The 22723-nt window shown below is 47.5% G+C and overlaps 1 protein-coding gene and 1 pseudogene across 1 annotated transcript; both read right to left on the reverse strand.

Annotated features, from left to right (window-relative positions):
• Positions 1–7336: 7336 nt before the first annotated feature.
• LOC103628978 (expansin-A19) lies at positions 7337–8551 on the reverse strand. The gene is made up of 2 exons (XM_008650176.3): positions 8317–8551; positions 7337–8207 (listed from the first exon to the last, which is right to left on the reverse strand). The coding sequence occupies exons 1-2, from the start codon at positions 8450–8452 to the stop codon at positions 7573–7575; spliced, it is 771 nt and encodes a 256-aa protein (XP_008648398.1). The 5' UTR covers positions 8453–8551; the 3' UTR covers positions 7337–7572.
• Positions 8552–11698: 3147 nt separating this feature from the next.
• Positions 11699–22723, reverse strand: part of LOC103630846 (lipase-like) — a 57581-nt pseudogene continuing 46556 nt past the window's right edge.

The following is a 22723-nucleotide window of genomic DNA, read 5'->3' on the forward strand; positions in this document are numbered from 1 at the left end:
GGGACCAGAGGTAAAAGCTACTTCAAAATTACATATTCGTGTAAATAAATGCTTATGGTGCATCATTTAATTATATGCTTAATCATTTAGTTAAATAGGAAACTTTGATATTTCTTCTTTTCTAAAATGGTTCTTGGTTCTCCAAAATTCAGTTCTCAATTTGCAACTCTCAAATATAATTTGAGATATCAGAATTTACTATTTCATTCCTTCATGTATTTATTTTATTATTATTAATTTTTTTATACAAATTTTGGGCATTACAGACTTTGAGGAGACTTTTGCTCCTGTGGCTAGGCTAGAGTCCATTCGTATCTTGCTAGCATATGCCACTCACCATTCTTTCAGGTTGTTCCAAATGGATGTGAAGAGCGCTTTCCTCAACGGGCCAATCAAGAAGGAAGTGTACGTGGAGCAACCCCCTGGCTTCGAGGATGAACGGTACCCCGACCACGTGTGTAAGCTCTCTAAGGCGCTCTATGGACTTAAGCAAGCCCCAAGATCATGGTATGAATGCCTTAGAGATTTCTTAATTGCTAATGCTTTCAAGGTTGGGAAAGCCGATCCAACTCTTTTCACTAAGACATGTGACGGTGATTTGTTTGTGTGCCAAATTTATGCCGATGACATAATATTTGGTTCTACTAATAAAAAGTCTTGTGAAGAGTTTAGCAGGGTGATGACGCAGAAATTCGAGATGTCGATGATGGGCGAGTTGAACTACTTCCTTGGGTTCCAAGTGAAGCAACTCAAGGACGACACCTTCATCTCTCAAACGAAGTACACGCAAGACTTGCTGAAGCGGTTTGGGATGAAGGATGCCAAGCCCGCAAAGACTCCGATGGGGACCGACGGACACACCGACCTCAACAAAGGAGGTAAGTCCATTGATCAAAAGGCATACCGGTCAATGATAGGGTCGTTACTTTACTTATGTGCTAGTAGACCGGATATTATGCTTAGCGTATGCATGTGTGCTAGATTTTAATCCGATCCTAAGGAGTGTCACTTAGTGGCAGTGAAGCGAATCCTTAGATATTTAGTTGCTACGCCTTGCTTCGGGCTCTGGTATCCAAAGGGGTCTACCTTTGACTTGATTGGATATTCAGATTCCGACTATGCTGGATGTAAGGTCGATAGGAAGAGTACATCGGGGACATGCCAATTCTTAGGAAGGTCCCTGGTGTCATGGAATTCTAAGAAACAAACCTCCGTTGCCCTATCCACCGCTGAGGCCGAGTATGTTGCCACAGGACAGTGTTGCGCGCAACTACTTTGGATGAGGCAAACCCTCAGGGACTTTGGCTACAATCTGAGCAAAGTCCCACTCCTATGTGATAATGAGAGTGCTATCCGCATGGCGGAAAATCCTGTTGAGCACAGCCGCACAAAGCACATAGACATCCGGCATCACTTTTTGAGAGACCACCAGCAAAAGGGAGATATCGAAGTGTTTCATGTTAGCACCGAGAACCAGCTAGCCGATATCTTTACCAAACCTCTAGATGAGAAGACCTTTTGCAGGCTGCGTAGTGAGCTAAATGTCTTAGATTCGCGGAACTTGGATTGATAGCATACATGTGTTTATGCCCTTGATCATGTTCCTTATGCATTTTGTTGCTTAATAATGGTGCTCAAACTGTACAAACACTCCCTGGACCTCACAAGTCCGTTGCAAAGTGATGCACATGTTTAGGGGGAGATGTGTTACAACTTGACCCTTTGAGACTAACCATGTGCTTGAGTTTGCCTGATTTAGTCTCAAAGGAGGATTAAAAGGGAAAAGGTGGACTTGGACCATGAAAGACTTCCACTGCACTCCGATGAGAGGGTAACTTATTCCAAGTTCATCTCATGTACTCTTATTGCCTTTGTATTCTTATTGAAGATTTTGGTGAGGCAATGGGGTTCAAGGGGCCAAGATTGATCATGTTTTGGTGCTTGATGCCAAAGGGGGAGAAAATAAAGGCCAAAGCGATAAATGGATCAGCTATCACTTGAGAGATCTTGAAAATAGTAGAATAGAGCTTTTGGTTTGTCAAAACTCTTTTATTCTCTCTCGTATCAAAAGTTGGCTTCTTGTGGGGAGAAATGTTGATTATGGGAAAAAGGGGGAGTTTTTGAAATCTTGAATCAATTTCTCTTGTAATGACTCTCTTTATGTTTTAACAAGTGTGTTTGACTTAGAGATAGAAATTTGAGTTTGATTTGCAAAAACAAACCAGGTGGTGGCAAAGAATGATCCATATATGCCAAATTTGATCCAAAGTAAATTTCAGTTCTAATTTGAATTGATTTTGCACTTGTTCTACTTGCTTTATATTGTGTTGGCATAAATCACCAAAAAAGGGGAGATTGAAAGGGAAATGTGCCCTTGGGACATTTCTAAGTATTTTGGTGATTTAGTGTCCAATACAAGTGTCTAAGTGTAAAATGGTGGACAAAGTACAAACTAAGGATAAAGGTATGTTTCTCAGACTTAGTACATTGTTTTATGGACTAATGTATTGTGTCTAAGTGCTGGAAACAGGAAAAATCGAATTGGAAATGAGATGGCTTTGTTCAGCCAAAGTCTGCTCAGTCTGGGAGCACCGGACTGTCCGGTGGTGCACCGGACAGTGTCCGGTGCGCCAGGCTGGCTCGAGCGAACTGGCCGCTCTCGGGAATTCACCGGCGACGTACGGCTATAACTCACCGGACTGTCCGGTGAGCCAACGGTCGGCCGGGCCAACGGTCGGCCGCGCGATCTGCGCGGGACACGTGGCTAAGCCAACGGCTAGAAGGGGGCACCGGACTGTCCGGTGTGCACCGGACATGTCCGGTGCGCCAACGGCTCCAAGGCTGCCAACGGTCGGCTTCGCCATAGAAGGAAAGAAATCGGGCACCGGACAGTGTCCGGTGCGCCAGACGACAGAAGGCAAGAATTGCCTTCCCAGATTGCTCTCAACGGCTCCTAGCTGCCTTGGGGCTATAAAAGGGACCCCTAGGCGCATGGAGGAGTACACCAAGCATTCCTTGAGCACTCTTGATCACTCACACTCCATTCCTGCACACTTGTTCGACATTCTAGTGATTTGAGCTCCGTTCTAGTGTGCTAGTCTCTTGAGCTCAAGTCTGGGTCTTGTGTGTGCATATTTGCTGTGATCTTTGTGTATTGTGCGAGTTGCTAATCCCTCCTTTACTCCATGCTTCTTTGTGAACATCTTTGTAAGGGCGAGAGACTCCAAGTTGTGGAGATTCCTCGCGAACGGGATTAAGAAAAGCAAAGCAAAACACCGTGGTATTTAAGTGGGTCTTTGGACCGCTTGAGAGGGGTTGATTGCAACCCTCGTCCGTTGGGACGCCACAACGTGGAGTAGGCAAGCGTTGGTCTTGGCCGAACCACGGGATAAACCACTGTGCCATCTCTGTGATTGATATCTTGTGGTTATTGTGTTTTGTTGAGACTACTCTCTAGCCACTTGGCAATTATTGTGCTAACACTTAACCAAGTTTTTGTGGCTTAAGTTTCAAGTTTTATAGGATCACCTATTCACCCCCCTCTAGGTGCTCTCACTTAGGATTTCAAGCCAAGCAACTCCAAGAGGGCACCTTCATCAGCCAAACAAAGTACATTCAAGATATACTCACCAAGTTTGGAATGAAGGACGCCAAGCCCATCAAGACACCCATGAGAACCAATGGTCATCTCGACCTCGACACGGGAGGTAAATCGGTAGATCAAAAGGTATACCGGTCGATGATAGGTTCTTTACTCTATTTATGTGCTTCACGACCGGATATTATGCTTTCTGTATGCATGTGTGCAAGAATCCAAGCCGATCCTAAGGAAGTTCACCTTAGGGCCGTGAAACGAATCTTGAGATATTTAGTTTATACTCCTAAGTTTGGCCTTTGGTATCCCAGGGGATCCACTTTTGATTTAATTGGTTATTCAGATGCTGATTGGGCAGGGTGTAAGATTGATAGAAAGAGCACATCAGGGACTTGCCAATTCTTGGGAAGATCTCTGGTGTCTTGGGCTTCTAAGAAACAAAATTATGTAGCTCTTTCTACCGCCGAAGCCGAGTATATTGCCGCAGGCCATTGTTGTGCGCAATTGCTTTGGATGAGGCAAACCCTTAGGGACTATGGTTACAAATTAACCAAAGTTCCTCTCCTATGTGATAATGAGAGTGCAATCCGCATGGCGGATAATCCCGTTGAGCACAGCCGCACTAAACACATAGCCATTCGGTATCACTTTTTGAGAGATCACCAACAAAAGGGGGATATCGAGATAGCCTATATCAACACCAAAGATCAATTGGCCGATATCTTTACCAAGCCACTAGATGAGAAAACCTTTACCAAACTTAGGCATGAGCTAAATATTCTTGATTCTAGGAATTTTGATTGATATTTTGCACACATAGCTCATTTATATACCTTTGATCATATCTCTTTCATGTGCTATGACTAATATGTTTTCAAGTGTATTATATGCTAAGTCATAGATTGAAAGGGAAATGGAGTTCTTCGGCGAAGACAAGGCTTCCACTCCACTCCATCGAATTATTCATCCTTCGCCTTCGCTCCACAACGCTCTCTAATTTGGTATAATCTTCACTCCTATATTATTTGCCAAAGGGAGAGAAAGTTTGAAAAATGGCTTATATTTCACTCACAAGTATCCGTTTTCGGCGATTCATGCCAAATGGGGAGAAAGTATTAGCCCAAAGCAAAAGGACCGCACCACCACCAATTTCAAAATGTAGTCTTTCAAATTTGTGTTAAGAGAAGATTTTTCAATTGGTATCTTAGTTTTGATATAATTTCAAATTGATATACCCTCTTCAAAAAATTTATATCTAAAAACCCTCTTGAACACTAAGAGGAGAATTTCTTTGAGGGGGAGTTTTGTTTAGTCAAAGGAAGAGCATTTGAAACAGGGGGAGACAATTTCATATCTTGAAAATGCTTCTCAAAATCTTATTCATATACCTTTGACTATTTGCAAAAAGATTTTGAAAAAGAATTTCCAAAACTTTGCAAAACAAAACAAGTGGTGCAAGCGTGGTCCAAAATTTTAAATAAGAAAAAAGCCATCCATGCATATCTAGTAGAAATAATTATTAGTTTCATTCCAAGCAACCTTTGCACTTACCTTATGCAAACTAGTTCAATTCTGCACTTTTATTTGCTTTGGTTTGTGTTGGCATCAATCACCAAAAAGGGGGAGATTGAAAGGGAAATAGGCTTACACCTTTTCCTATATGAATTTTGGTGGTTGAATTGCTCAACACAAATAATTGAACTAACTAGTTTGCTCTAGACTATAAGTTTTATAGGTGCCAAAGGTTCAACACAAACCAATAAAAAGTCCAAGAAAGGGTTCAAATAAAAAGAGCAAAAGACAACCCAAAGGCAGCCATGGTCTGGCGCACCGGACTATCCGGTGTGCCACCGAATAGTGTTCGGTGCACCAGGGAGTTCCAATCCGAACTTGCCACCTTCGGGAATTTGGGGAGGCCGCTCCGCTATAATTCACCGGACTGTCCGGTGTTGCACCGGACTGTCCGGTGTGCTAGCGGAGCAACGGCTAATTCGCGCCAACGGTCGTCTGCAGAGGAACAGTGAAAGTGAACAGTGCGCGCCTGCGCACGCAGAAGTCAGAGCAGCGCCAGAAGGCACACTGGACAGTGAATAGTGACTATCCGGTGCACCACCGGACTGTCCAGTGGCCCAGTTGTCAGAAGCTCCAACGGTCGAACCCTAACGGCCTGGTGACGTGGCTGGCGCACCGAACTGTCCGGTGCGCCATACGACGGAAGCCTCCACCAACGGTCAACTTGGTGGTCGGGGCTATAAATACCCCCCAACCACCACACTTCAATGCATCCAAGTTTCAGCCATTTGCATTCAATACAAGAGCTCTAGACTTCATTCCAAGACACAAATAAGAGATCAAATCCTCTCCCAAGTCCAAAGTTCATTCCAATCAAATAGTGACTAGAGAGAGTGACATTTGTGTTCCTTTGAGTTCTTGCGCTTGGATTGCTTTTCTTCTTCCTTCTTTCTTGTTTCCAACTCAATTGTAATCAAGGCAAGAGACACCAATTGTGTGGTGGTCCTTGTGGGGACTTAGTGTCCCGATTGATTGAGAAGAGAAGACTCACTCGGTCTAGGTGACCGTTTGAGAGAGGGAAAGGGTTGAAAGAGACCCGGTCTTTGTGACCACCTCAACGGGGAGTAGGTTTGCAAGAACCGAACCTCGGTAAAACAAATCACCGCGTCTCACTCTTCATTTGCTTGTGATTTGTTTTCACCATCTCTTTCGGACTCGATTATATTTCTAACGCTAACCTCGGCTTGTAGTTGTGCTTAAGTTTATAATTTTCAGATTCTGCCTATTCACCCCCCTCTAGGCGACTTTCAACAAGGTCCCGGGATTCTAGGAGTACCCGGACCTTAATCAAGGCAGGCAGGGGTCCGGAGCCGACACATGTCCGGACCATATCGCGTACGCCTCTGCTCCCCGCTCAGGTGGAGACCCGATGCTGCCATGTGGCCAGCTGCCCGTGACGTAAGCCAACGGGCAGAGCCTGGCGTAAGGCCTCTGGGCCGCGCGTCCTCCGCATTTATTGCGGAGGGGGAGCGTCGCCTGTCAAATTGGCAGGTGATGTGCCACCTCAGCATTAAATACGCCCTGTCTACTCTAGTGACAAGCGATGTGCCGCCTCAGCATTAAATGTGCCCTGTCCACTCTGCTGACGGGTGGCGCCCAGGCCACCCTGCAGGCGGCTTGCCCGTCCACTCCGGTGGCGGGCAGTACGCCCGTGCGGCGGCATACGCTGTGCTCATCATCACTCGTACGTTACCAGGGAAGCCCCCGTTGCACGCCAATGCAACGCAGACCGAGGATTTCGGAGCGCAAGGAGATTGCACTGGCAACCAGCATTAGTTGCTCCAAGTATTACATCCGTTATGTCCCTGGGCCCGCATGTCGGGGCTCAGTATCTTTGTACGTGCCCCCCTTGAGCTATAAAAGGGAGGGCACACGGTGTTACAAGGCAGACTCAAGCACACTTAGACTCTCGGACTCACAAGTTCATACAAGCTCTCAAGCTCAATACATCACACAGTGGAGTAGGGTATTACGCTCCGGCGGCCCGAACCACTCTAAATCCTTGTGTGTTCTTGAGTTCTTCCCGTTTCCACCTAACAGGCAAAACGCTTAGGTCCCTCCTCATCTTAGGATTTAGGACGGGTGCATTCTGCCACCCGGCCGGAGATTTCCTCTCCGACAGGAACCCTCTCTGTAACACAACCGAATACTCCTTGAATTTATATTGAATATTGATCAATTCGCAGTTGTTGAATGCTGATAATAGTAACAAGACTAGAATGATTTCCAAACTACAACTGAAATAAAATGAACACAACAGGTGTAATATCTCTCTCTCAAGAAGAAGAATGAATGAAGAACGGATCTATCGGGCTTTAGACAAGGAATACACTTCATCTGGTGTTGTACAATATATTTGTCGAACCTGCAAATATGTTGTTGTGGAAGGAATGCATGGATAAAGTTTAGTAGTCAAAGTTCTGGTAGGTGGTGAAAGTTTGGCCGAACTGCCACCACGCTGGCACGACATCCTGGAAGACGATGTTTTGTCCGCCGGTGGAGACGAGCGCGAAGCTAAGGCTCTGGCCGACGAGCCCGCCAGCAAGGCAGTGCCAGTTGGCGCCCCAGTTCCTGTACATGGGGATCCAGTCCGTATTGGCGCCCTTCACGGCCATGCTCTGGATGGAGCCACTGCCAGCGACATTGGTGATGAGCACCATGTAGAAGTGGTCGAAGCCGGCGATGGTGAAGCGCACGCCACCGCTCCGCCAGCACTTGACCCGCTGGTAGAGGACGGGGATGATGCCGGCGCTGTAGATGCCGATGGTCTCCCAGGCGGGCTGGGACATGTCGAAGTGGGGGCGAGGCGGGCCGCACCACCCGCCGTTGGGGAGCTCCCAGTTAGGCGGGCAGAAGTTGGTGGCGGAGACCACGACGAAGTTGCTGCTGCCAGGCTTGCACCATCCGGTCTTACTGCTGTCGCACCTGATGACGTAGCACTGCCCGCACGACGCACCATCGTTGAAGAGCGCTGTGCTCAGCGCCGCGTTGTTCACGCCATAGCCCTGCTCGTACAGGTCGCCGTATCCGCATGCACCACCTGCATGCAGCCATTGTTGTAATACACACATGAAAATTAAGTAAAGCAGTCCTGATGATCATCTATATATACGGTATCTAGATATAGCTATAGTTTGGTTGATATATACCCATTGTGTCGGAGGCGTCAGCGCCGCCGTAGAATGTGGCGGTGGCCGGAAGCCAATCGTCCGATCTCGTCGGCGAGACGAAGAGTGCCAGGACGACGACGAGCAGCTGGTGGAGGAAGAAGGGTTGTTTCCCCATCTTGCTCGGAAACAGCGGGCCGGCGCTCGATGCTGCTCCTAGAGAGTGTGTAGCTACAGCCTACAGCAGACAATGCAAGTTTGGAGATTGGAGAGTGAGGAATGTCTGCAGCAACCGTGGTGCTTATATAGCCAGTTAGCTGGTTAGGGTTAGGGTCGAGCTGGAACTGGAGGAGAGGAGACGTACGTACATGCCGGCAAAGAATCTAAATAATCATCATTAGATTATTGCGATAGAACCAAATGCATCGCATGCATGGTTGAAACGGACAAGCACTGTTCCAACAGCGACAATCGCATACACATAGGTTCTAAATTTTAGAGTAATCGAATTGGATTAGGATGATGCTCTATTTCTATTTATTTTTGAACTAATTATTTTAGTATTCTATCGTTTTTTATGAAAAAAACATTTAGCAGCCCTACATGCACATGCTGACTGAGCGAGATTGACTTAGCATTGTTTAATGATGGATCTGCTGCATGAGTTCGCATGCAGGTCTTCGTATTGCACCAATGTCTCTTTTTTTTTCCATCATTTTATTCTGTATCTTTTATTCTGTTCAGTTCATCATTTTATTCTGTATCTTTTATCTTGAAACATTCCCTGGCCTTATTATTGGCGAGAGTATCTTAATTCGTTGGCACATTGATCCATTGCTTGCATTGGTTCAGTAGTGTATATATATATAAAGAATAAAAGATGCCACACATTTCATTGACGTACGCAAGAACATAAAAAATGCAACCGGTTCCAAATAAAGGCGTTGAGCAGTTTAAAAATTCATGTTTAATTAGCAGTTGGTACCGGCACTTCTCTCTCTCTCTAGACTATAGTAACTATACTGATCGAAAGAACAATGTCGTTGAACATGATAAAGAACGGTACTGTGAAGTACTACGTACGGTACGTACAAAACGAATATGCTCCTTTCTTTTCGGTTTTGCTGCGGTTGCGTTGATAGCCCTGGTCAAGGCAGTGTTGTCCTTTCACAGGGCAAGGGCTCGAAGTTTCGAACAACTAGTTTAGTACCCTTAAAAATCCGATGTTTGCCACCCTCCGATTTTGATGTCTTATGCCTTACGCTCCAGTTGGACCGTTGCAGAGTATTGATTGAGTTAATAGCCCAATAAAGGAATAATAAAGGCAGTGTTGTCCCTTTTTACGGTCTAGGGTTTGACCCTTGGTTCCGTAAACTTAAAAAATTAGATGTCCTATGCTCCACCTGCCGACTCCGAGTACTGTGCGCTACTCTTTAGCTGAGCCGTATTATAAATTATATGATGTTGTCTCTAGAGAGTCTCCACTTTTTAAACTCCTATTCAATAACAAACAGTCAGTTTTCTAGTCTGTTACAAAGATATCAGATCAATGAAACAAGAATCTCGAATACTCCGGTTTCCACATTAGAAGGAAGACCTTACACACTCACACCAGACCTCGTTCATGATGAATCGATCCATAAAACTCAATTCCTTGCCTAGCTGCCTAGGTGTTCGGACCGGACAACCCAAATTTTCAATTGCACCTAATGTAGTTCTGTATTTTAGCACTACTTTCGTCGTTACTCTTTCAATATTTTACTTGTTATTTTGGTAGACAATTATGTATAGCAAGAGACAAAGTGCCGGTAGCAACTGCTGAGCGAATAATCCTCCAAGCCTCTGACTACGTACCGCTGAAATAATGAACGACGTTGATAATTTTCTTCCTGGGCCAAATTAGACATTTCATCAATTGTCAAACAATACACCCTATTAATTACAGATGATGAGGAGGAGGCTTTTTTTTTTTGAAAGGGAATGGTTTTTATTCATTCAAGAACAGTACATCAAGATGATACAAGTCTTTGAAAGTCACTTTCGGCCTCTTCCCATAAGAGCACACAGCCCAACAGAATCTAAAAACACACACTAGTGGCTATCAATCCAAAGACTAGACCGTCAACCATGCTCCTAGGAAAAAAAACTCCTTGATCACTTGAGTCAAATGTTGCGTAGCCATTACCAAAAAATTGCATGAATCCTGCCTCTGTAGCACAGCCCATGCGCGAAGCCTCTGGGCTACAGTAAAAAGATGAGGAGGAGGCTAAGGAAACCATATATATCATTACTAGGTCAGTGTCCGTGCGTTGCAACGGGAACATATAATACCTTGATAACTTATAAAAATGTGTGTTATACTGTTATGAGATGGAGGACGACATACACAAGCCGTCCAGGATGACGCCGAAGAGAAACTCGGGCATGTGACGCACGAGCACTCACCTAGTAGTGTAGTATATAAGATTTAACAAGAAAATTTAATGGCAAAATTTTAAGAATGATCTTTCATAGAACGTCATAGTTTAGATATTCAAATTAATAAATATAAAATAAACATAAGCATAAATATCTATTTAATCTAATTTTTTCTATAATAGGTTGAGGCACTCTTGTATATTTCCAGAAATGTTAAATCGCGAGGGGAACAGAATGGGAATGGCGGGCGCACGAATGTGGAGAGGGCGACGCACGAAACCGCTACCAGAGATCGACATCAGCGGTTGGGAGAAGACTCAGAGCATCCCTAACGACGCGGGTGGGATGCAGGCGGAGGAGGTTGCGGCTGGCGAAGCGAGGATTGCGCGCGATTGATTTAGAGCTCGGAGGTTGCTAGGCGGTGGTCAGCTTCGGGCCCATGCGATCGGACGGTCCAGATTGATTGAAGGCAGAACGACAGAACCAGAGAGGCAGACTAACCTTGTAGCCTTAATAAGTAGTAGAGAAAAACAAGTGTGGTCTTAGTGATATTCAGAGCAGCTCCATGAATTTTCTGTAACCATGTAATCATATATCCATCAGAGAAATTATACAATGAGTCGGCGACATCATTTTTGCAAGAGTAATGTTGCAAGATGCAAGAGTTTAAAATGAAAACCACTATCTTATATTAATATGATAAGAGCATGCTGAAAAAATATATGAAGATACATGAGTAGAAAGCTCATTTCAATGAAGGATTTCCAATATTCTGTATATCAGCCCATTTGAAATTGCTAAAAGATATGTAAGTAATCTGAGCATAATATGAGAGGTAACAAATTTAATTTTATAATTAATGTGTCGATAGATGAGTGTCCCTGCGTTGCAACGGGAACTCAAGGAGTGCCCAATATTTCATGAGCCATATACAACAGTATTTCATGAGCTATACACAAAATGAAAATAAAAATATTGTACAAGGGTGCATTTCGTGCATACAAAGTCACATTGATTCTAGAGCTCGTGGTTCTTCCATATATCTTAACAAGATGATGGATCCATCAACTTCACGAATGTAGTTGTATACTTGGTTGGTTGTACCAGTCACGAACTGATAGGTTCCCCTTGAATTAGCATGTAGTGTGATATTGTAGTACTCAAGATGATCTGCTACGCTCATCCCATAGACCCACTTTTTCAAGAAAACACAAATAATATGAAACACACACAAGAAATAAATGTGCAAAACAGATAGACTGATATGTACCTGCTATAGGTCGGGTCCTCACCAGAATCATCACATACCGTCTCATTTCTGGCAACTACATTTCCATCTATGCTCTCATGAAGCCAAACATGAAGATAAATAAATGTAAAAAAATGGATGGACGGTAATCTAGGAAAAGTACGCATATATGTAACTTCTTCTCGACTATAATCAAATACATACCTCTCTAGCGAAGTGGTGGTATGTCCATTCACTAAGGTAATAATAATATGGTGGTAATTGCGGCACAATATCATTCTGATGGGTCACATAGATTGTTCTTGGGACTTATTCGCCAAAGCATACAACAAAAGCAGGATTGTCTATCCGAGGCTGTCCACAAGTCATGAGCTCAACGTCCTGTAATCCAAATTTAACATGTAAAAAATGTAGAAATATCAATGAAGCCGACCATCTGATATATTAACAATACATGCGATGGTATCACAAAACAAGTGCAGATTATTTGTAGTGCATATATTGAAATTTGATGTAATAAATCAAGTACATTAAAAATACTTACAAATAGATCAAGGCCACAAAATGAAGCTAGATCCCCTCCCATGGAGTGTCCCGCAACATTTGCAGGTAGATTTCCATATGTTTTTCTTGCCCATTTAATAGACTTCAGGATCTCATATAGCAGAGTTGTATTATTATATGCAGATGGGTGCGACGGTTGTGTGGCCCTGCGAGATGTGTGCGGCGTGGGTTAAGGTTTCGTGAGGATGTTGGAGTGGCACAGACGAGCGGCGGAATCCTGAAGCACATGAGTCTCTTACCTCGTATTTTCTTACCATTCTCTTTGTCGGCGTTTCGGACCCGGGGGGTCCCTGGACCGACGAGTAAATTTGTCGCTGCGTGCCCCTGCCCAGATGGGTTGGCGCAAGATGGAACACAAGGGGGAAAACGCGGCTTGTATTATCTCGCACCAGGGGTGTGCTCACAGTAGGGGTTACAAGCGTCGCGAGAGAGAGAGAGGGTGAGCCTGTTCGTTAGCTCGTTACCCCGCGCGACCCCCCCTTCCGCAGGAAGGCCCTGGACCTCCCTTTTATAGATGCAAGGAGAGGGTCCAGATGTACAATGGGGGTGTAGCTATGCGCTAACGTGTCTGGCAGAGGAGTGTCTGAGCCCTGTGTACATGCCAACGTGGCTGTCGGAGAAGTGCTTGAGCCCTGCGTACGTGATAACGTGGCCGTCGAAGAAGTGCCTGAGCCCTGTAGAAGCACAACTGTCGATGCTGCTGGGATCCTGCTGACATCTCCTTGCTTCCGTAGGGGGCTGAGAACCACCGACGTCATGGACGCACGCGGGGAACCATCATTACCTGTTACCGGGGCGAGCCAGATGGGACGCCGGTCTTGTTCCCTCATAGCCTGAGCTAGCTAGGGTAGGGTAATGATGTATCCCCTGTGGCGCGGTCGGTCCGAGCCCAAGGTCGGGTGAGGCGGAGACTTCTCCTGAGGCCGAGGCCGGGGTCGGGCGAGGACGCGATTCCTCCCGAGGCCGAGGCTGAGGCCGAACCCGGGGTCGGGCGAGGCGGAGACCTCCTTCCGAGGCCGAGGCCTAAGGTCGGGCGAGGCGGAGCTTCCTGTTGCGCCTGAGGCTGAACTTGGCTGTTGTCAGTCTCACCCTGGTGGGTGGCACATCAGTCGGAGCGGGGCGAGCGGCGCTGTTTTCCTGTCAGGTCGGTCAGTGAAAGGGCGAAGTGACTGCGGTCACTTCGACCTTGCCGACTGAGGCACGCGTGTCAGGATAAGGTGTCAGGCGATCCCCGCATTAAATGTGCCTGCGATACGGTCGGTTGGTGAGGCGATTTGGCCAAGGTTGCTTCACAACGAAGCCTGCCCGAGTTGTGCTTCGGGCGAGTCGAGGGTGCGCCCACCGCCTGAGGAGGCCCTCGGGCGAGGCGTGAATTCGTCCGGGACTACTGTTCCTGTCGGTGTTTTGGGTCCGACCGCACACCCGGGGTTGCCCCTCAAGGTGTTTTTAGGAGTAGGACGGTGTCGACGACTGTAGCAAAATGGTTCGTGCCGATCGCACGAAGGACAATGGACAAGATTTGCAGGTTCGGGCCGCTTAGAAGTGCGTAACACCCTACGTCCTGGTGAGTATATGAGCGTGGTTACAAGAGGATTCTCTGGATAGAGGGCGCAGAGAGTTTTTGTGGGTGGCTAAGTAGAACAGGGTCGATCGATCTGAAGGGGTGCCCCCTAGGCCTTATATACTCGGCCGTGGAGCATTACATGTGATACGATAACAACAAGTAGCTGAAAGATAGTGAACCTCTTGAGTTTATCCTTACGTAACCTCCGCCGACTTATCCTCGCATGGCTCCGTTGCATGGGGGCTTCAGCGCGGGAAAGTCGGGTCTCTGTTTGTGATTCATTCGTTCGACGTTGTGGGCCGCCTGTGCTTGCACTAATCAGTCCCACGTCTTCTTTATTGGTTGTCCTTCCCTAGGCCCACGAAAGAATGACCTTACGAATTATTGGGCCCTTGGGCTTTTCGTGAGGCCTTTTACTTCTTTAGTGGACCCAGGGGATATCTATCCCCCACAAGCCCCCGATCTTTGAGTTAATTTAGAGGTAATCAACTCAAAGATCCAAGGTCCAGAAAATGACTTCCTGCTGTCTTCTCTGGCTCTGATCACTCGTTCGACCAAAGTTTGGTTTTGTGCTTGTGCCTTAGAGGTCGGCATTTTGGATTGTAAGACTCTGGACTTCATTGGGTGCACCGGAGGTGCACCCAATGGGTGTAGCCCCCGACCTTTGAGTAGATTTTAGAAGATAATCTACTCGAAGGTCTTCTTCCAAAGGTTATCTCCATTCGCGTTCCTGCATCTCGGTTGAGGATTGGTCTTTTCAATTTTGCTCTACGCCTTAGAAGTCGGCGCTATGTCGGTTTAGAATAATACTCCATGGGGTGCACCGGAGGTGCACCCAATGGGTGTAGCCCCCGACCTTCAAATGGATTTTTTAAAGATAATCCATTCGAAGGTCTTCCTTCCGCTTGTGGAAACTGGCATGAAGCTATTTTGCATTATGCTTTTGAGGTCAGCATTATGTCATCAATATTTTGCTGCAAAGGTCAGCGTATATTTTGTCTTTAGCAGCCGAGTTTGCAATCCCTTCATATCTTGCTAGGTAGTGCAATTTATTTGCTTCTGCGATTGATTGGACGTTTGACGGACGTTCTCTGTCTAGTCTTCACGTCGCTTCTGTCGGCCATATCTTGTACTTTGCTGGTTATATTTGGCTTTCCTCTGATCCTTACTGATATCTCATTTTTGTCTTGAGGTATTCACTGCATGCTCTGCACAGATGTGACCGTTTGAAAAATATACTGATAATTCCTGGGTGTCCCCCTCCCAATGGGTGTGGGCAAGGGACGGCTTGGTACGCTGAGTGTTTTAGCCGGTTGCCTCTGAGTAGTAATGCGATGGGACGGCTAGTGTAATCATATCCTTTGCGCTGTTGACTGGAGTCCCAATGGGTGTAGTGTTGCATGAAACGGCGTCCACCGTCTGACGTGTCTTCGGGTGGGTGGAAGTGCTTATTGAATGCCTTGCGACTGTTCAGTGACCGCGGTTAGAAGTGAGCGGTTGCCTTTCCCTTCTATAAATAACCCCTTTGCTTCTCTGGTTTCTTCACATCTCTTCGCTGCTCCTTACTGCCTCTTCCCTTTCTTCTCTCCCAAAGCTTCAACCATGGGCAAGAACAACAAGCGCAAGCGTGAACCGACTCCTCCATCGGAGGAGTTTGGTGACTCGGAATACTCGGAGGAGGAGTTCTCCTCCGAGCCCGAGGGGTCTCCGGCTCCCGTCTCTCCCCCGGCGTCGTCTGATGACTCGGACGACTCCCAGGGGATAGCCGCGGAGGTCTGGACGTACATCCGAGCTGTTGAGCGCGCCGGGCTCGAAGGCTCGGATGAGTCGGAGTACTCCTCGGATGAGGAGGATTCGGACGGCGGCGACGAGGGTGAAGACGACGACGACGACGACGACGACGGCGACGACAGTGGCAGGGGCGGCGGCGACGGCGGCAGGGACAGCACCAAGGGCGACAGCAGGGGCAGCACCAAGGGCAGCAGCAGGGGCAGCACCAAGGGCGGCGGCGGCGGCGGCAGGGGCAGGGCCAGTGGCTAGACGCCACTGGTTTTCTTAGATATTAGTATAGTTTAGTATAGCTAGAATAACGTAGTAGTAATTAGTGTAATTTAGTAGTAGTGGTAATGTAGAGTAGTATATTGTAGTTTAGTAGTAGTAGTAATGTAGAGTAGAATTAGGGAAGTACCAACTCATAAAGAGTTGGTTTGTAAGCTCGTCAGCTTCCCTTTAATGAAGTATATCGTTTATCCCCTTTTTTTGATGACTTGCCACTGCTTTTGCTGAATGTTGAACTGATTCTTTTGATATAGTAGAAACAGCGCCGAGCGATGTGAAGATTGACATCAGCGTTTTAGAAGTAGCACTGAGCAATCGAACACAAGACCAGCGTTTTAGAGGCAATGCCGAATGATAGAAGGTCGGCATCGGCATTTTAGAGGTAATGCCAAGCGACAAAATACAGGGCCGGCATTTTAGAAATAACGCCGAGTGATAGAATATCGGCGTCAGCATTTTAGAAGTAATGCTGAGCGTTTGAACACGTGGTCGGCGTTTTAGAGGCAGCGCCAAGTGATTTGAAGGTCGGCGTCGGCATTTTAGAAGTAATGCCGAGCGATTGAACACGTGGTCGGCGTTTTAGAGGCAGCGCCGAGTGATTGAAGGTCGGCGTCGGCATTTTAGAAGTAATGCCGAGCGATTGAACACGTGGTCGGCGTTTTAGAGGCAGCGCCGAGTGATTGAAGGTCGGCGTCGGCATTTTAGAAGTAATGCCGAGCGATTGAACACGTGGTCGGCGTTTTAGAGGCAGCGCCGAGTGATTGAAGGTCGGCGTCGGCATTTTAGAAGTAATGCCGAGCGATTGAACACGTGGTCGGCGTTTTAGAGGCAGCGCCGAGTGATAGCCAGCTTCTCAAGTTACTTTGAGGAAAATGGCCGAGTGATGAGGTGGCTCATCGGCTTTCTTGGAAATAACTGTTAGATATCCAAGTGGCATGCTGGGATTTCGGAGATGACCGCCGGGTGGTGACTGGGCACTTTTGAAAAGGTATCTGGCTCAAGAATATCCCTTAAGAGTCACGCTTTCAGCCGCCTTTGCTTTCCGTGCCCTAGTTCTTGCATTTCCGCATCTGAGTCTTCTCTGCCACTCGCCTCCTGCTCTGTTTCGCCAGCGAGAAGCAAGATGGCGCCCAAGAGGAAGACCGCGAACTCGTCTGCTGCAGTGATCCCCGCCATCGATCCCAACAGTCAGTTACCCTTCGCAGGTAACCATATGTCTGTGATTTCTGAAGTTGAGCTTCTCCGCCTTGTCTCCATCGGGGTTCTCCCTCCACGGGAACTCTGTTCTTGGCGTTCTTGCCATGGGACTACTGTCCCAACCGAAGATACCCACGAGTCAGTGGTTTACACTCCTTTCCTTCTTCGCGGCCTCGGCCTTCCCATATCTCCTTTTTTCCGTGGCATCCTTGATTTTTATCACATCAACCTGACTCACTTGAACCCTAACTCCATTCTCCAAATCTCTATTTTCGTTCACCTTTGCGAAGCTTATCTTGGCGTGCTGCCGCATTTTGGCTTATGGAAGTATCTGTATCACTGCCGTCCTGGGATGGCCGGGGGGCAACATCAATTGGTCGGAGGTGCCAGCTTAGAGATGCGTCGGGGGCGGAAGACCGAGTATCTCGAGATACCCCTAGCATTAAAGGTTGGCGTCTGGAGTGGTTTATAATGGATAATTATGGAAATTCTCTCCCTTCCCGCTCGGGAAGACAGGCAGACGTTCGTACTCCGAGTTGGACTGAATCTCCCACGGACCAAGAAGTAGCCGAAGCGGGCGTGTTGCTTACTGAAGTTGGATTACTGAAAGAGAGAGGTCTGACTGCCGAAGCCGTGGTCACAGATTTTGTGTTCAAAAACATTCAGCCGCTGAAAGACAGGGCCTATCCGGCATATCTTTACCGAGGGCTGTCCGACTCAACCCGAGTTACTAATAGGAGAATTCCTTCTGTGGATTTGGTGAGCCGACTTGAAATGATCCTCAGGAGTAAAGTTTCGAACGTTGGAGCTCCAGTGGCATACTCGGCTTGGAACCTACCTTCTTCCCAAGCCTTCACTCTTTTTGTGTCCAATCCACCCGTGACAGATAGCAATTTAGGTCCTAGAGTGCGACCTTCTGCTGAAGAGGTCCGTTCCTTAGTTGCTTCGCTCGGGGAGATACCTGATGATGAACGGCAGATTTATTTTGAAGTGCCCCTGAACCCTAGTGATGCAGACATAAATGACATGCTCGATCTGCTAGCTGAGGATTCATCTGATACTGCTCCTGATGGTACATTGGCAGTGGTGCCCCTTCCAGAGGTTGATGCGACCTTGGACGTCTCGAAACCTGTCAGTACTCGCTCGAGGCGCCCTAGCCGAACCAGTCAGCCCGAGCCTTCTGCTGATGAGCAGAAGAAGAAAAGGAGACGCCTCCGGCGAGTGTCCAGCTTTGACGAGGATACCAGCACCTTAGCTCCTGCTATCGAAGAAATGTCTGCAACTGGCCTAGCTGACATTGATCCCAATGGGTGTGCTCCGCCTGCTGCTGACCCCAATGAGGGTGCTGTTTGTGCTGTTGCTGTGGAAGATGAGGAGGAAGAGAATGAAACTCCATTGACTCGGAAAAACAGTCGGCAGTTCGTCGCTAGCGGCGGTAGTAGTGGGGTTCCTTCTCCTGCCTTGTCTGCTCTTATTGGTCTGCAAGAACTGTCCATGGCCAATTTTGATCAAGCTCTAGAGGATATGGTCCCTGAGAACTTGTTGTTGGAACCTGCAGACGTTGATGCAACAGAAACTTGTGCGGCCGTGCCAGATGCTGGGTTGAGGTCGTCCCGTGCCTCGTCGACCTTAGAGGACGATCTCGAGGGCCGGAATGATGACTTGGATCGTCCTGATCCTGCGGAGGTAGCTGAAGGCCCGTCGACCTTAGAGGTGGTCACGGCAGAGAGCTTGGATCCTTTGAATAGTGCTGACATGTGCCCAGCCCCCGAGGGTGTCGCCGGGGAGGACTCAGCTCAGGTGAGGAGCGCAGGCCACTACCCAGCCCCCGAGGGTGTTGCCGGGGGTGGCCCGGCTCAAGTGGGCAGTGCCAACCTTGACCCAGCCCCCGAGGGTGCCCGAGCAGGGTCTCCTTCCTGCACTTCTATGGACGTTCACGTGGGTTCACCTCCACACTCTGGCGGCATGGTGGTGGCTCAAACTCCAGATCAGGGGGTCGCTTTAGAGGGCAGCATCCCCACTGGTCTGGCGTTAGGCTCTGCTGAGTGTACTGAGCTCGTTCCTGCTGGTCTACTGCAAGCTGTTTCGGGTGGTGGTCCGACACCTGATTATCAGCTGATTTCTCCTGACTTGGGGATCCCTTCGTTCTTTTCCAACCTCCAGGTGCTGTGCTTTAGTTTGATCTTTTATGTTGCATGAACTGCTGTCATTATGCTCATCTGTTCTTCTCGTCAGGCTTTGGTGAATGGATTGGCCAGTCAGCTGAAATCGCAGGGTGCTTCCATCCCGGAGGTGGCTTCATCTCTTGAGTGTTGGAATCCGGTGTTGCTTCGGGGTCGCGTATCTGAGTTGGAGGCCACCAATGCTGGTCAGTGTCCTTTCTTCTTCTTCTTTGTTCTTGCCCGTAGGTTGTTTTACCTTCTGACCTCATTTTGTTTGAATACCTCTTGATAGGGATGACTCGGCAGATCACAGTTCTTGAAGAAAAACACTCTCAAGATCAAGCTGAAATGGCTCGACGATGCGCTGACTTCGAGGAGAAGTATTCTCAAAGTCAGATTGAGTTGAGTCAGGTCTCTGCGGCTTTGGATGATGCCAACGCTCTGAGTTCTTCTCTTCATGCTCAGCTTGACTCTGAGAAGGTAGCTTACGAACCTGTGCTTCGCCTTATCATGCTCTTGGATTCTGAATGAGTTTGATTTTTGCTTGTAGGAAGAAAAACGTATCCTTGCTGCTTCTCGCGACAACTTGGACAGATTGTACCGAGATTCCAGTAACTCGCTGACCATCTTGGAGAGGAGCCACCGTTTTACGATGGAGGAGCTTGACAATCAGCGCCGTCAACTGCAAGAATCTTCGGACGAAGTGGCCCGCCTTACACAGTTGCTATCAGCAAAGGATGCCACCATCAAGGAACTCCGAGCTTCCAAGAAAACCATTGCCCGGGAGTTAGAAACTGCTCAGCTGGCCGCTAAAACCGCTGAAGAGACTGCTGCTACTCTCAAAGCCCAGCGCGACAAAGCCATGGACAAGGCTATTCGAGCGGGGCGAATCTTGATGAGGAGACCCGGAGTGGTAGTTCCTGAAGATATAAAAGCTGATGTGCGTGTAGCCCCCGATTCTTCGATTCGCCCTTCTTCATCGGTCGTTCCTGAGAAAGATATTGGAAAATAGAGAAACACTTTGCGTGCCGCGAGCACGCGGTTAGTATGAGCAAGCATTCATTTAGAGGACATCAGCTTATCATCCGAATGTTATGATTTCTTTCTTGTCGTATCAGAATTTATTAGTTTGCAAGTTTGTGGTAACGCTGCATGATGATTATGAAGTTTGTTTGTGGGATATGGAAATCATCCCCTGAACTGCATAAGCGCGAGTATGCTATACCGGTTTAAGCCGTCAATGACTTTTAGCCGGTAACTTCCGTTAGTAGGGTTTAGTGATCGCCCTAGGTAAAGTAAGCGTAAGCATGTTGCACCGCCTTAAGTCGTTGCCGACTTAAGTCGATTGCTCCGTTTGTAGGGCATAGTGGTCACCCCGAGTTAAGTAAGCGTGAGCATGTTGCACCGCCTTAAGTCGTTGCCGACTTAAGTCGATTGCTCCGTTTGTAGGGCATAGTGGTCACCCCGAGTTAAGTAAGCGTGAGCATGTTGCACCGCCTTAAGTCGTTGCCGACTTAAGTCGATTGCTCCGTTTGTAGGGCATAGTGGTCACCCTGAGTTAAGTAAGCGTGAGCATGTTGCACCGCCTTAAGTCGTTGCCGACTTAAGTCGATTGCTCCGTTTGTAGGGCATAGTGGTCACCCCGAGTTAAGTAAGCGTGAGCATGTTGCACCGCCTTAAGTCGTTGCCGACTTAAGTCGATTGCTCCGTTTGTAGGGCATAGTGGTCACCCCGAGTTAAGTAAGCGTGAGCATGTTGCACCGCCTTAAGCCGTTGCCGACTTAAGTCGATTGCTCCGTTTGTAGGGCATAGTGGTCACCCCGAGTTAAGTAAGAATGCAAGTCAATCATAAACGAACCGAGTATCTTTGAAATCTATCTTTATTGATGACATATTTCCACTTTTACAGAGTACATGGTCGCCCCGGCTGTTTTGAAATACAGCTAGGGGTAAAACTTTCTGAGGTGCTCTATGTTCCAAGAGTTCCCGACTTCTGTACCATCTGTCTGGGTGAGGCGATACGATCCGGGCCGAGTGACCTCTGCTACTATGAAGGGTCCTTCCCATAAGGGTGATAGCTTGTGCCGTCCCTCCCCCGTTAGAATTCGGCGAAGGACGAGGTCTCCTACTGAAAAGGACCTTTGCCGCACAGCCTTATCGTGATAGCGCCTTAGAGTCTGCTGGTACCGTGCTGATTGGATTACTGCATTCAGTCGTTCTTCCTCAAGTATATCAATATCCTCCAGCCTGGTGGCCTCAGCTTCCGCTATGCTTTCGAAGATCAATCTTGGTGCCCCAAACTTGAGGTCAGCAGGTATCACTGCCTCCGATCCATAGACCATGAAGAAAGGAGTGTTTCCATGCAGGGCTCGGCTAGGTTGGGTTCTCAGGCTCCAAACGACATAAGGTAGTTCTCTTATCCATTTTCCTGCGAATTTTTCATTTTTATCGAAGACCCTTTTCCTGAGTGCCTCCAATATCATTCCGTTGGCTCGCTCAACCTGCCCGTTGGCTCTTGGATGCGCCACAGATGCGTATTTGATCTGAATGCTCTTTTGCTCGCAGAAGTCAAAGAATTCTGAGCTGGTGAAGTTGGATCCTAAGTCAGTGATGATGCTGTTTGGTATCCCAAATCTGAATATTATATCCTGTATGAATTCCACGGCCTTAGCAGAGGTTAAAGAAGCAATGGGCTTGAACTCTATCCATTTAGTGAATTTGTCAATTGCCACCAATACGTGGGTATAACCTCCTTGAGCTTTCTTGAAAGGTCCAATCATATCCAATCCCCAGCATGCGAAAGGCCAAGTTATTGGTATGGTCTGTAGCTGCTGTGCCGGTATGTGCTGTTGCTTCGACAGGTATTGGCAAGCTTCGCATCTCTGAACTAACTCGGCTGCATCATTCTTCGCCGTCGGCCAATAGAATCCTGACCTGAAAACCTTCCCGACTAATGTTCTGGATGCTGCGTGTACTCCACATTGCCCTGCATGGACTTCCTCCAGAAGTTGCTTCCCAGTGGATGGGAGAATACACTTCATGAGAACCCCTGATGCACCCCTTCTGTATAATATCTCCCCAATGAGTGTGTAGTGAGCCGACTGTCTGGCAATGCGCTCTGCTGAGTTCTTGTCGTCTGGCTCTTCTTCGTTCTTTATGTACTTAATGATCGGCCTCCTCCAGTCGTCAGAGTCTGACTTGGGTTGATCTACGATGTTGCACTCTTCTGTTTGGTCT

This window comes from Zea mays, chromosome 6 (assembly GCF_902167145.1).
Source record: "Zea mays cultivar B73 chromosome 6, Zm-B73-REFERENCE-NAM-5.0, whole genome shotgun sequence".
Lineage (NCBI taxonomy): Eukaryota > Viridiplantae > Streptophyta > Magnoliopsida > Poales > Poaceae > Zea > Zea mays.

Coding starts and splice junctions, on each gene's coding strand:
- LOC103628978 (XM_008650176.3), bottom strand. CDS start 8,452: ATGGGGAAACAACCCTTCTTCCTCCACCAGCTGCTCGTCGTCGTCCTG. Junction 8,208..8,316: donor TGACGCCTCCGACACAATGG/GTATATATCAAC, acceptor GGCTGCATGCAG/GTGGTGCATGCGGATACGGC.